Source organism: Vigna umbellata, chromosome 8, assembly GCF_029865625.1.
Source record: "Vigna umbellata cultivar VRB3 chromosome 8, Vumbellata_1.0, whole genome shotgun sequence".
NCBI lineage: Eukaryota > Viridiplantae > Streptophyta > Magnoliopsida > Fabales > Fabaceae > Vigna > Vigna umbellata.
This window is the reverse complement of record NC_142172.1, coordinates 32,849,422-32,863,557: the sequence shown is the minus strand read 5'-3', so window position 1 is coordinate 32,863,557 and position 14,136 is coordinate 32,849,422. Positions and strand designations below refer to the sequence as shown.

At 32.8% G+C, this 14,136-nt stretch overlaps 2 protein-coding genes across 3 annotated transcripts; one reads left to right on the top strand and one right to left on the bottom strand.

Annotated features, from left to right (window-relative positions):
* Positions 1-3,890: 3,890 nt before the first annotated feature.
* LOC124843084 (RING/U-box protein) lies at positions 3,891-7,945 on the top strand. Of its 2 annotated transcripts, none has more exons than XM_047319720.2 (4): positions 3,891-4,052; positions 4,680-6,191; positions 6,272-7,157; positions 7,501-7,945. In XM_047319720.2, the coding sequence occupies exons 2-4, from the start codon at positions 4,680-4,682 to the stop codon at positions 7,755-7,757; spliced, it is 2,655 nt and encodes an 884-aa protein (XP_047175676.1). In that variant the 5' UTR covers positions 3,891-4,052; the 3' UTR covers positions 7,758-7,945. The 2 variants fall into 2 exon arrangements, with proteins under 2 accessions (XP_047175676.1, XP_087952084.1); XM_088095958.1 differs by lacking the exon at positions 3,891-4,052 and adding an exon at positions 4,092-4,208.
* A 467-nt stretch (positions 7,946-8,412) lies between these two features.
* LOC124843086 (protein DEHYDRATION-INDUCED 19 homolog 3-like) lies at positions 8,413-11,048 on the bottom strand. The gene is made up of 5 exons (XM_047319724.2): positions 10,812-11,048; positions 10,113-10,255; positions 9,779-9,856; positions 9,282-9,535; positions 8,413-8,754 (listed from the first exon to the last, which is right to left on the bottom strand). The coding sequence occupies exons 1-5, from the start codon at positions 10,888-10,890 to the stop codon at positions 8,646-8,648; spliced, it is 663 nt and encodes a 220-aa protein (XP_047175680.1). The 5' UTR covers positions 10,891-11,048; the 3' UTR covers positions 8,413-8,645.
* Between the last annotated feature and the right edge of the window lie 3,088 nt (positions 11,049-14,136).

Below are 14,136 nucleotides of genomic sequence, written 5' to 3'. Positions count from 1 at the left end.
AAAAGAACGAGTATTTTTATGAAATTTTAAAAACTATATATTAAATATTTAAATCCAGATTAGTAACTTAGAACATTTTAATGAGTTGTAATATGATATTCTGCATATATTATTTTATGTAAGCTATGTGTTCGAATTGACGTTGAGAATTTAATCATGAATTTAAGTTTCATATTAAATAATTTAAATATAATATTTATGTTGTAGTTTGATATTTTTTAATTGATATTGGAAATCTAAACGTGAGGTTAAATCTCATATTGAAAATAATATTTAAACTCATTTTTTAAGGTTTTTGTTATATACAATGTCAATATCTTACGTAGGTTTGAACTTATGTTTCGTTAAGTGTTATTTTTCTTTCATAATTCTTTATTGAAAGATCTATTAGTGATTGACCATATAAATTTATATGTCAAACAATTATTATTGATTAAAGTTTTTAGACAGTATGATAAATATTATTGAAAATCTAAATTACATTTTAAGAGACGATAAATAAGAATAATGCTTATTTATTTAAATGACAAATGGATGTTCAAATAAAAGAAATTTCAAGCTATTTTTTTTTCCTAAATCACCAAGGGACACTTTTAAACTTGCATCTTTGTTTGCTCATACACTAATAAGGTGATCATTACAAAACAAAATGCAAAAACAACACAACAAAAAAGTATAAGCTAATTTACAATAAAGATCTCATATGTAACAATGTCAAGTTATAACAAATGATCAAACATTCACAATTACATACATTTCACAAATAAAGATCATGCAAGACTCAATTATCGGGATACATATATTGATGTCAAACTTTGACAAACTTTGTACTTGTGGTAACCTATATTGCTCTACAAGGTCATTATCAATGAATTTCACCATACCACACACAATATTAGTCATTTCCCCATCTTAGACCAAGATAAAGTCCCTAGATTAGGACATTCTACTACTATCACCAAATAATTCATTCCTAGTGTCAGGATAACCTCAAATACTGAATTCTTACATCAATGTATATACTAAAAAAACTCCATACCCAATTCCCCTTGGATTAGTGTACACCTTCCTCATATGGGTCCACATACATTGATAATTTCATTAGTAACTCCTAACATTACATCAAAAACACATGAATCACTTAACATGAAAATGAGTGCAAAATTTTGTTAGTTCCGTTCAACGAGAGCATCTAGGTTTAATCGCTTAATAACTAGAGGTCTCACTCAACAATCCTAACACTGAAACAATTTTCACAATAAATCATCTAATAGTGTCAGATCACACCCAACAACAACCAAGTCAATAAGCTCTCTGTCTTTAGATTCAATTGTCCAACGACCACCAAGTCAGACCCTTATTTTGGCATTACCTAGCGATGTGAACCTCACCCAATGAGTATGCATAATTGAAAAAAAAAAGTATGCAATTATCCAACAATACCAATAGTCATTCCAATGTTTCAAACATAATACAATCACACCTATTTGAGGTTTAACAATCAAAATTAGTTCAGACAATCACATTGCAAAGTTATTCATTAATCACTTAAAAAATCATCATGCGACCTAATAATATGACTTAAAAATCTATGTTCATAATTCAACAACCCATACATCACACATTCAATTGATCACACGATCATAGTTATAAAGATGCAATAAGTTAATTGAGAAATTTAGAACTTAAAATAACTATAATTAGTTTTCCTTACATGTGGAGTAGTTCAATAATTCTAAGAATACCAAAACCACGTTCAGACTCACACGATGCTCTATGTATGTCTTAGAACAACACAAAAACAATCAAACCATATAAATAGGATCACTAATCATCGGATACCCATATAATATTCCATGAGCACATGTAAGTAAAATTATTAAAATTACTCTTTTTAGATCTTTACATAGAACATTAAAATAATTATATTAGTTTAAAATACATTAAAATTTAAAAAAGTAAGTATATAAATAATAAATAATTATGGATTAAATATATTTTTAGTTCCTTACTTTTCAATAAAAAATAGAATTAGTCTTTCTTTAATGAAAATTGAAATTAGTCATTTTTCAATGAAAATTAGAATAAATTAATTCTTCTTTAAAACTTTGAACCAATTTAGTTTAGAGAACGGTATGTATACAGTTCTTTTAACCAAATTATAATCAAATGATATTAAGTTTATTTGATATTTCAAACGTGTTTATAAATTAATATTGAAAACTTAAATTCTATTAAACGAGTTAAAAATATCATGTAACAAAATTTAGTTATAAAAATTAAATCTCCACATTTCTAAAATTGGAGGATTGAAAGTTGACAAAAGTTTTAAAAAGGTCCTAATTATAACTTTTACTTAAAGTTAAAGAATAAAAAACATTTTTAACCCAATAATTATTTAAAAGATAAAATTGAAAAAGAAAATGATATATATATATATATATATATATATATATATATATATATATATATATATTAAATCGGTATGTCTTTCCGGTTGTTACAACGAATTTAATAGATTTAAAAATAAAAAAAAATCAAACTATTGTGATAATAAAAAAATGTTAGAATTTTTTTATGAAATACATCCCAGGTATATGGTAGAGAAGAAATAATCCGTGTATGAATTGTATCACCCAGCATGACACAACTTTCCGCCATAAACGAAGTTTTGAATTAGCAGCGTTTGTATTGAAAAGCAGGGAGAAATAATTTTGCAGTAGAAAGTCCTATGAATAAATAACAACGGCACGCTGCCAAAAATCTTAAGTTAGGTTGCGGACACTAATTCGTAGACTCTAAAAGAAAAAATAAATAAATAAATAATTAGCACAGTAAGGCACGCTAGGCCTCTTTGTTTACCCAAAGCGGTGGGCGGTATAATAATGCTAATGTTGTTGTTAACGAAACGGTCGTTTTGTTCTTTATCTCTCTTTTCCTCTTTCATTATCTGCCCTACACGTGTCACTCATCTTCAACAACAACGCGTTTCTCTTTCCTTCAACCGAAACGCCGCCGTTTCCAACAATACCCTCTCTCCCCATTTCTCCCATCTATACAGTTCAATATGTTTTCCAAAGTCACATGCAGTTGAACTGCTCCCGAGAGCAGGGCAATTTTGTTATAACGTTAAAACCTTCTTTAGCGTCCAGTAGTTTATTAACACTCCAAATAATATATTAGGCAAAATATAAATATTACTATGCAATTCAATATTTATATATTATCATTTTATATCTATCTACGTATATATATCTACAATATCTACAATAACGTCAATATATATATATATATATATATATATATATATATATATATATATATTTAATTATTCAAATATTCTACTACTAAATCAATCTTAGTGGATTATTTTCAGATTGAATGATAATGACTTCGGACGTATTACATTTAATTGTATTATTTCTAGTATTCGTTTAATAAATTATAGTTATATGATACGAATAAAAATCATATCAAATGGGAACAAAGTAATCTGATATTATATCTACTAAATTTCAGTTTAAATGATATTATCGATGAAATTTTAATATGTTTAATTAGTTAGAGTTGGAAATAGTCTTTGATATATTTGATTTTTACTACGAAAATAATTGCTAATTAAGGAAATCAATTTGGACATGTGATTAGATTCGTTCAGTTTTAGAGATATTATTAATTCTGAATAGAAATACGGGTAACAAAATTTGATTAATTCGATAAATAGTGATTAGATATTAAGTAACTTCAGAGGGGGAAAACGTAGTTACAGTTTTAACGTCCCTAAGTTAGAATGGTATTTTGGTAATTTGGGTGGTAACTCCGCCAGGTCGCAGAGATGCGGACGCCATTTGAACGTTCTTACATTACAAGTGAAAAATACTGTATCTCAATGCAAAAATAAAATAAAATATTATTTCTGCAATTTTAATTAAAAAATGGGGAAAAGCAAAGAAACAAAAACAAGGGAAAAACCTTAGTTAAGGAAAGAAACATAATCTGGAATTCGAGAAGCAAATTAATCGTCTGCGGTTGCTTTGTTCCTCCTCTCGCAGGTAACTCAATCCTTATCTTCTCTGTCCCTTTCTCTATTTGTCCCTAGTTTTTCTCTCTTTAGAAGATTCCACTTCAACCCTGTGTTTCCTCCCGTTTTGATTTCACCAAATATCTTATTCGGAACTGGGTCTTTATCTTTTCAATTATTGATAAGGGTTTGATTCGTGTGACTTATCCCCCCACCTCTCCTTAATTTTACTTTTCTGCGCTGAAAGATTTTTTCCCAAACTCAAAATTCATAGTAAATGATGCCTAATTGTTGATTGTTTTTGCATGTTGATATTGATCGGTTCTTTTTTCCGTGTGTGGCATAATCCCTTTAAATTTATTAGTAGATGGATTTTGGGATCTTTGTAGTTAGTTTTTTCTGTTACTTTTTTTTTTTGTAGATTGGTAAATCAGATCCATGGTGGGGTAATTTATGAATGCTGTTATTTCCCTACCCGTTAGCAATAACCTTGTTACCTCATTTAGGTTTTGTTTAAAAGGGGAAACTTGTTTTGAAGAATCACGCCATTTATAACAATATATATGATTTAATTTTTTGAAGGTTTTAATTCTTTACCCTTGACTTGAAAGGAGTTCTTATATATTTGCATGTTGTTTGCTATCTTGTGTTAGGGCAGATGGTTAGGGGAGGAAGGTTTAGTGGCAAACGCAATTTCAGAAAAAGGGTTCGGTCAAAGGAGGGAGGTTCCGATGATTCGGATGAGGACTATGTGGTTTCAGATGATGGCAGAGAGGTATCTGACTATTATTGCTCTTCCTTTGATGGATGTGCATCAGAGGAAAGTTTTGGGAGTTTTTTGTCAGAGGAGGATGAGGAATTTCAAACAGTGAGGAATTTCAATAGATCCAAGGCAAAAAGGGGCACTGCTAGGAGGCCGAAAAATGCCAGTAAAAACTCGCACAAGAGGGAAAGGATTAAATATGCAGAAGAGGAGGTGGAAGAAGAAGAAGAAGAAGAAGAAGAAGAAGAAGAGGAGGAGGAGGAGGAGGAGGAGGAGGAGGAGGAGGAAGAAGAGGAAGAAGAATACAAAGTGGAGGAAGAGGAGGAGGAGGAGGAGGAAATTCAAGAAGCAAGGAATTTCAGTAGACCAAAGGCAAAAAGTGGTGTATGCAGTAAGAAAAGAAGTGCAGGAAAAATCTCCTCAAAGAGGGGAAGGAAATTGCACACAGAAGAACTGGAAGAGGAGGAGGAAGAGGTCAAACTAGAGGAGGAGGAGGAAGAGAAGGAGAAGGTGGACAGAGGTGGAGATGACAAAGAAGAGGAAGGAGATAGAGAGGGAGAGGATGAAGATTTTGACTATGAGGATGAGGATGATGAGTTTTTTCCTGAGGAAGATGATTATTCAGATGAGGAAGAAGAAATGAGAGGGAAAAAGAAGAACAATGATGGCATGACAATGGTCAAGAAGGTTTTTCGGAAGAAAAGGTCCTCTGTAGTTTCGACTAGAGGTAGGAAAAGGCAGAGTTCTAGAGCATCAAAGAAGCCCTTGAGAAAGAAAAGAAAGAATGGGAGGTTAAGGAAGAAAGTAAGATGTGAAGATGAAGATGAAGATGATTTTATAGATAATAGCCCAACCATGAGAACAAGTAGGAAAAAACGGGGCCAGAAGAGAAAAAGGGTACTTCTTTCAGATTCAGAATATCCATCTTCTGGTTCGTCTGATTTTGAGTTTACTATATCTGAAGAAGAGAGAGAACAGGTGAGAGAAGCCAAAAGATTATGCGGAAATTTGAGAAATAACTTGAGGAGTTCATCCCAACTAATAAACAATGAAGAGGTTGGTGTCCATGAGGAACAAATTCAGTTGCGGAAACCACCAGCTCGGAAGGGTAAGGAAAAGATAGAAGAACCTCAAGGAAGAAAGGGTAAGGAAAAGGTGGAGGTAAAAAGTGAGATGGGTAAGCAAGTTTGTGGGATTTGTCTGTCTGAAGAAGATAAAAGAAGAGTTAGGGGAGTACTAAATTGTTGCACTCACTTCTTTTGTTTTGCTTGCATTATGGAGTGGGCAAAGGTGGAATCTCGTTGCCCTTTGTGTAAGCAGAGATTCAAAACAATCAGCAAGCCTGCACGGTCAACCACAGGGATTGATTTAAGAGAAGTGGTGATACAAGTCCCCGAACGTGACCAGGTATCTGAGTTCTTCCTCATAGCTTTTATATTTTCTTAAATTTATTGCTTCTAATACATATGTTTTGATTTCATTTGCAGGTTTATCAGCCCTCTGAAGAAGAACTCAGGAGCTATATTGATCCATATGAATATGTTATTTGTTCAGAGTGTCATCAAGGTGGAGATGATGGCCTCATGCTACTATGTGATATCTGTGATTCCCCTGCACACACATATTGTGTTGGTTTGGGGCGGGAAGTTCCTGAAGGTAATTGGTATTGTGATGGCTGTAGACCAGTCGCTCTGGGATCTTCAAGCTCCCAAGTTCAAGAAGGTGTGGCTGATCCAAGGTTGACAATCCAGAACCTTCCTGTTAGAGCACCTCCTACTCTACATGTACGAGAAAGTATAGACCTCAACTTGATTTCCTCACCCCGTGCAGCTTTTAATCAAGGTTTTGGGCATCTTCCATCTTCTAGATTTAGTGGCAGAAGTGTTGAAGGATCTTCTCCAGTATCCGGAGGGGCACCAACGTTATCAGAGAGACGCTGGATACACCGTCAAATTCAGCAATTACTTTCAATAGATAGGATGACTGCTACACCTGGCAGAACCACCAATGGTATTTCCGCTACCAGTTCAACTAGTAACTTGTATAGCTCTCAAATTGATCAAAGTAGGGGAACCGCCACTCTTCATGTTAGGACGCAGGATGTGGGAACATCATACCACACATTTTTGGATGACAGATTATGCAACAATACCTCCCCGCTAATGCAGAATGGGCCATTATGGCCTGGACTTATGGCGACACCCCCAGTACCAGATTGTGAACAAGTTCATCAGTTCAGCAGATCAAATAATGTCCCTGATGATGGCTTATCCACTGCTGTCAGAGAAGAGACGAACTTTCACACTGCGAAGGAGCAGTTGCAGTCGATGGTTAAAAGTCACCTGAAGAGCTTGTCTCAAAATATTGATTTAGGTTAGTATTGCTTTTTCTTCACAGATACAGATTTGTTTTTTCTGCCCCATCTTTATCGTTCATCATATGGTGAGGGAGGGGGATTTTTGCTACATTTGAGACTCGAATACAGTGAGGGCCTTCCCGTCTATCATTATGAAATTCAGGACATACTTTTATGTTTGTGAAGAGAACCTTCGTAGAGAGACCTGTGCGTTGATCCTTTTCTAATCAAATATTGGAATAGTTTTCTATCATGATATCTAATGACAGGGAAATTGTATCATGGTTCCATTGTAGTGCATTTTTCTCATTTCATTGCATTCATAGAAAAATCAAAGTTCTTTTTATCCTTTTGTTTCAGGCCACAGTACTTTCAAGGATATTGCAAGGAGTTCTATGCACACCATACTAGCAGCCTGTGATCTTGAGCACAAGAACAGTGAGGTTTGCAATGTGCCTCCTCCGTCTGCCTGTCCGCACATGGAACTAATGGCTGGCGGGCCAACTAGTCTGATTAAAGGTTGCTGCTCGTCGTGCTTTGATTCTTTTGTAGGAGATGTGGTGAAGAGGATTTTGGACGCAAGAGTTTCATCCCAGTGGTTACGATTAGGTTTATAGGCATAACATTATTGCAATGTGTCCAAAGACACCTTTTTTGTTAGTTCAGAAAGACAAAAGAACATTTCATTTACTTGTTTATAGATATCACGTGAATATGATTCACTCTACCTCTGAACAGAAAGGCTGCTGCTTCTAACATTTTATTTGTTTAACTGGGCGCTTATACAGATACTGGTTTAATGAAACAGGGAAAATGTGAGATTTATAGTGAAAATTATTTACGCTGGTTTGGTTAATTTCAATTTGAATATAAGTTGAATTTCAATTTGAATCCTGTTACAGAAAAATTGTAATTCGTCTTATTTTATTCGCAGCTTATTTATAGGCGATGTCGACGATTATTTACATAGTATCAGGCATTGGGTTTATACTCTGTCGGTAGCAATGCTGTTGATCTCGTCTGCCGAAATGGATTATTTTTCCTTTATTTATACAAACATTCTATAGTTCTTTTTATCTTTACACAAACCGAGATTTTGTGACTCATTATTTTCAGAATGAAATTCTAATCTTCATATATTTTTGTTTTTTATTTTCTTATAGAAGGAAACACGTGATTTTCCGGCGGTAAGTACTATGTTGAGATGCCCCGTTGTTTTTTTGTGATTTTGATGAATCATCATAAAATAAAAAAGTTCTAAGCACAATGCGATTACCGGTAGGAAAGGATCCTTTTCATTTAAGCTTTATGATCTGAGATTAAAGGAGATGATAAAACTCTTGAACTAAACATCAGTTCACATATAAAACATAAATTACATTCATTTTCTACTACTTATTCCCACTCTGATCAAATACATAGACAATTTCACCAGGCAAACCATACATTCCAGGTATCGCATGTGAATTACCCACTACTGAAGCAGTCACCTCCATGAATTTCCTTCATAAATTGTCATCAAGTATGGTGGACAGCAACAGCCCTTGAACAAACTCGCATCTTTTTGCCTTCTCCTCCTTATCCTTAACTGACAAAGTTGATGTCTCCACATTTCTAAACAGAAAGAATACATATATTAGAAACCAGAAGATGCAATTAAGACAATCAAACGTGCCATTTGATTTGTTTTTGTTGGCATATTTATGTCCTTTGCCAACATTGTTTTGCAACAAAACACCAAATTGATTGGTTGGGACGGTGAAAGGTCATGGCAAGCATGCGTATTAATTAGAAAATAATCTAGAAAAGAAATCAGATGAAGCAAATAGGTGGTTCAACTGAATTCGGCAATGCAGCTATCAATAAACTCAAGCAAATGAAACATGGCAGTATCACATGGTTGGAAATAGTGGGAGAGTAGAAAGGGTGATCGAAAATCATTTCAGTGAAAATAATCTTATCCAAAACGTCATAATATTAGAGTGATAACTAACAGTTTCTAAACTTCTAATAAAAGTGCAATAAATGGAAACAGTAGGCAACCAACCCTAACAGGAACACTTCTGCAATATTGAGCGAAATTCCATGAAGAGGAAGTAGAAGTTTTTTTAAAAAGAAATACAACTGAAAGGGATATATACCTTGTTGACACACTCTCATCTGAGCCTTTTTTAGATGATCTTGCCTCAGTGTGCAAGTGAGGCTGAGAGCTGGTATGTTCATTAGCTAAAGGCAGTATAAATGATGACAACAGTGGATCAGCTGCATTAGATGAGGACATTATACATGAAGATCCACCAAAAAGGGACTGCAAATTTCCTTCTCGTAGCTCCTTCCTCAATAATGAAAGTGTTGAATAAGATCCACCTTTCCGTGATTTCCTTTTTCGCTGCATGTATTCACTGGTTAAGAAAGTCAATCAAGTAAAAGGGTTGGATTTAAATGTAAATTTGCTGTGTTGTCTTCAAATTTACTTGACAATCCTTTTTGAAGTAAATATTTTGGAAAAATGTCCCAATAATGTAAAAAAGGTTAACTAGGTGGATGCTCAATTAACCTGCATTTAAGTAAAAAGTTTTGTGCTAATAACCATTTAAGAATTAATACAACCGATTTAACTTCTTAAAAAAAAGGATATCTTAAATATACTCCCATGTTGTAGGGTTATATGTGCTACCATATCAACCCCCACCCTCAATGCACAAACAGGACATACCTGCACAAACAAATGATAGAATCAGAAAAACTATTGATCTACTTGATAATGAAAAGGTATCACTTCGTTTTTCATAACATTTAGTCTCCAAATAAAATTTGACTTTACCCATACGAAATAGTGGGGAAAAGGTATATAGAAATGAACAATACTATAGGCTATTCGCTATTTATGCATCGATCAGACAGAAAATACTATAAATGCTTCTAAATTGCACAGAAAATTGGCGGAAGGCAAAAGAAAGTAGTAATCATACCCCATTTTTTGCTTCCATTGGATGTTCTTCATCAATGTGGCAGCATAATCCAACAATATCAAAGTATTCGGAACAAAATGGGCAGAGAAACTCCTCCCTTATATCATCGTCCCCATCATTTTCATCGAAACCCATGAACATGTCTACATTTACAAAAATCAATATTAGATATTCGAAAGTAAACAAAAAGCAGAACTAGAAATAATCCGAAAACCCCCTCTACAGTAAATCCACATAATTTAAAATCACTATGCTAAATTCTAATCTCAGGTAAGCTAACCAATATCTTCACATCACAAATCAAAATTATCCCTGCCATCATAATCACCCTCGCGCCACAGAAAACGAGGCACCGAATAGCAGCTTTAGCTGCGCTTTACAGATAATATTATCTTAATTAGGCTTCCAATTTCACGAAATTCCAATTTCCAGCCCAGTACCAATAATCCAAACTCATCAAACAACCATTAAAATCAACAACGACAACAACAACAAGGAAAATCATTTTTTTACGTTATGCCCCAATTTTCCCTCATCGTATATAAATCCAGAAATCGAAAATCCAACCCCCACACCCATACCCCTGTAAGTTGTAACCATTTAAAATTTTGTTTGACAGAGACCCCATCCTGAATAAGACAAGGTGAAAGCGACGAAAGGGGAAAATGAATTGAATTGCGGGAAGTAGAGAAGGCTAACCTGATCGAGATTGGAGAGCCGATTGGTAGCGCCTAGAGGCGGAAGAGAGACGAGCACTCCAAGAGGAATCACCGTCCATGGCTGGGCTCTGTTTGTGTATGTTCCGATTGTGATCTCAATTAGGGTTTTGGCGGAGGAAGAGAAAGTGAGACAGTGAGAGAAGAGAGAGAAAGAGAGATGTGAAGGAACAACACAACGATGCCGCTGAGGGAGGACAGAAGGAGCAAAGAGAAATCTTACTGTATTTTCCTCCTTTCATTTATATCCTTTTTTTTTTCATTTTCTTTTTTCTTTTATTTCAATTTTTTTTTTCTCAACTATCCACGTGAGCAACACAATAAAAAGGTCCTAGTACAGACTTCAAACTCCAGCAAACTCTTTATTGGAATGCACTATCATCTTAAACGTGGTTAAATAATATGACGCTAATTAATTATCTAAATCAGTTTAACTATACTTCTCTCTTTTTAAACATCATTTATCTTCTCTTTTTAAATATTAATAATTAATTATTTACTCTTTTTTCATTTCTTTTTAGTATTTATTTTTCAAAATTAACCGTATTTATAACAACAGGGATAATTTTGTTTCTAGAAATCCGATAATAATAAAAAAAAAAAAAAATCTAATTCCACTAATCTTAACCGTAATGTATTTTTAAAACATTTTTCATCAGAACTTAATATTATGAATAAAAGTCATTGAAGTGATACTACTATTCAATAGGAAATTAACTAAATTCATATGGGAAGAAATTAAATCAATGCATTCATTAAATGTAGTTTTATTTTTTGTTTTAAATAATACCAATAATTAAACTTGTACAATAAAATTACACCATAAAGCATAGTTTTTTAACTATTATTCGTATATAACATATACAGTTTAAGGAAAACATAATTAGCTATGTTTTTTCTTAAATATAATAACTTACCAGTAATAAGCTTTTCTTAGTTCTATATCTTTTTGTTTTCTATTTTTAATTATGTTTCTTAACCGTGAATCCAAAAAATTGTGGTTAATAAAAACCAAAGACGGTAAACATCGTAATGGTTGAAAAATGACAGGTACTCTAACCAAAGTAATTAGTTGTTACCTCGCATTTATGAAAACGTGTGTAATTTATTTTATATGGTTAACATAAATATTTTTAAATAAAATAGGTTTGTTCAATGAATTTTTCAATAGCTATTATCTCTTTCATCTCAAATTCAGTAAAAGAAAAGTCTTAATTTGATTTTTCAGTCGACTAGTTACTCTCTAACAAAAATAATATATAGTTGAATTATGAAAAAAATTATTATTTTTATTTGGGCTTTTTTAATGAACTTTTAATAAAATTTCACAAGGTCACGTATACACATTATTTTACTTTATATAATCATATGAAAATATTAAGTAAATGACTTAGATATTTTTTTTTCATATTTAAAATTTGAATTTTTTATTAGTTATATACTCTAATCAAAATTTGAAGGGTTGAGATTACGAACTATAATTTTATAAGTTGTCTACATTTTTTTAGTTTTATGTTCTCTTTTATTTAATCTTTTATTTAACTTTTGATATTTTCAGTAATTTTATAATTTGTATGAATCATGTATGTGTTTAAGCTTACAAAAAATAACTACAAAAAAAAGTAACGTGCATAATAACCTATAATTGTGTAATAAAGATAAATATTGTCCTAAACAGATGCATGCAGGTGAATGATTAAAGTAATTATTGTACATAATAAATAAAATTTGATATTGTGAATAAGATATTGAACATAATATTTGATTTTGTCTAACTCTCATCTTAAACGGGTAGTGACATGGTCATGCCAAGTTTTTCTCTTAGCAAGTTGAATCTTGTACGAGTGAAAGGTTTAGTCAAACAATACGCAATTTGATCAGTAGTAGGAACATATCTCATACTTACTTCACTTTGTAGGACTTGATCACGTATGTAGTGCACATCTATCTCAATGTGTTTGGATCGTGCGTGTATGACTGGATTAGAAACAATTAACTTGACACTTAAATTATTACACCACAAAATTGGTTTTCTAAGAATTGATAGTTTTAGTTCTGTCATCAAATATCTAATCAGAGCTACTTCAATTGTAAGGCTATCCATAACTTTGTATTCTAATTTTGTGCTTGATCGTGATATTATCTTGTGTTTACTTGAAGACCAGGAAACAAGAGTTTCTCTAAGAAACACACACTGTCCTGTCATTGATTTTTTGTCATCAGTACTAGTTGCCCAATCTACATCATAATACTTCATTATGTCAAGATCATTTAAGGGTTTTATATGTAGACATAAGTTCATTATGCCTTGAAGATATCTTAGAATTCTTTTTATTCCTTTATAGTGATCCATGGTAGGTGTGCTCATGTTTTGAGTGAATTTGTTGACAGCAAAGGCAATGTTTAGCCTTTTTTTGGTCAAATATTTCAATTCACCTATGGCTTGTCGATACAAAGTAGCATTGGTCATTGGTTCCCCTTATGTAGTGAATTGTCTACCATTGGTGTTGGCCATGCAGAAATTGTCTCCACGTTGAACTTCTTTCGAGTATCTTTTACGTACTTAGTTTGCCTTAGGTACATTCCACTATCATTCCTGTGTAGTTCAATACCAAGAAAATAATATATATGTCCTAAGTATTTTAGAGAGAAAGTAACATTCAATTGATTGATGAATGTTTTTAAGCACTGACGATTGCTTCCTGTTACAATAATGTCATTAACATAAATGAGAAGGAATGTGATATGATTTGTACCTCTAATAATGAATAAAGAAAAATCAGTTTTAGTGTTTTGGAAATCCCAACTTAGAAGAGTGTCTCTTAGTCTATCAAACCAAACTCTTGGCGCTTGCTTCAAACCATATATGACCTTAGACAATTTACATATATATTTTGGTTTGGTTGAGTACATGTAGCCTTGACATTGATGCATACAAACTGTTTTCTTCATATTTCCATTTAGGAAGACATTGTTTATGTCAAGTTGTCTAACATCCCAATTAAAATATGCTGCAATGGGTAATATAATTTTGATTGAGCTGGACTTAACAACAATATTGAAAGTTTCATCAAAGTTTATGCATGTTGTTTGCTGGAAACCTTTTACAACAAATCTTGCTTTTCTTCTTTCGATTGAACTATTTGCTTTATACATTTTGAAGATTCATTTTAAGTCTATAATATTTTCTCCACCCTTGAATGACACTAATGTTCAAGTTTGATTAGAAATTAGAGCATTGAATTCAGCGTTCATGGCTTCTTTCCATTATGGCTTGATTAGGACCGCCTTAACATTTTCTGTTCTTT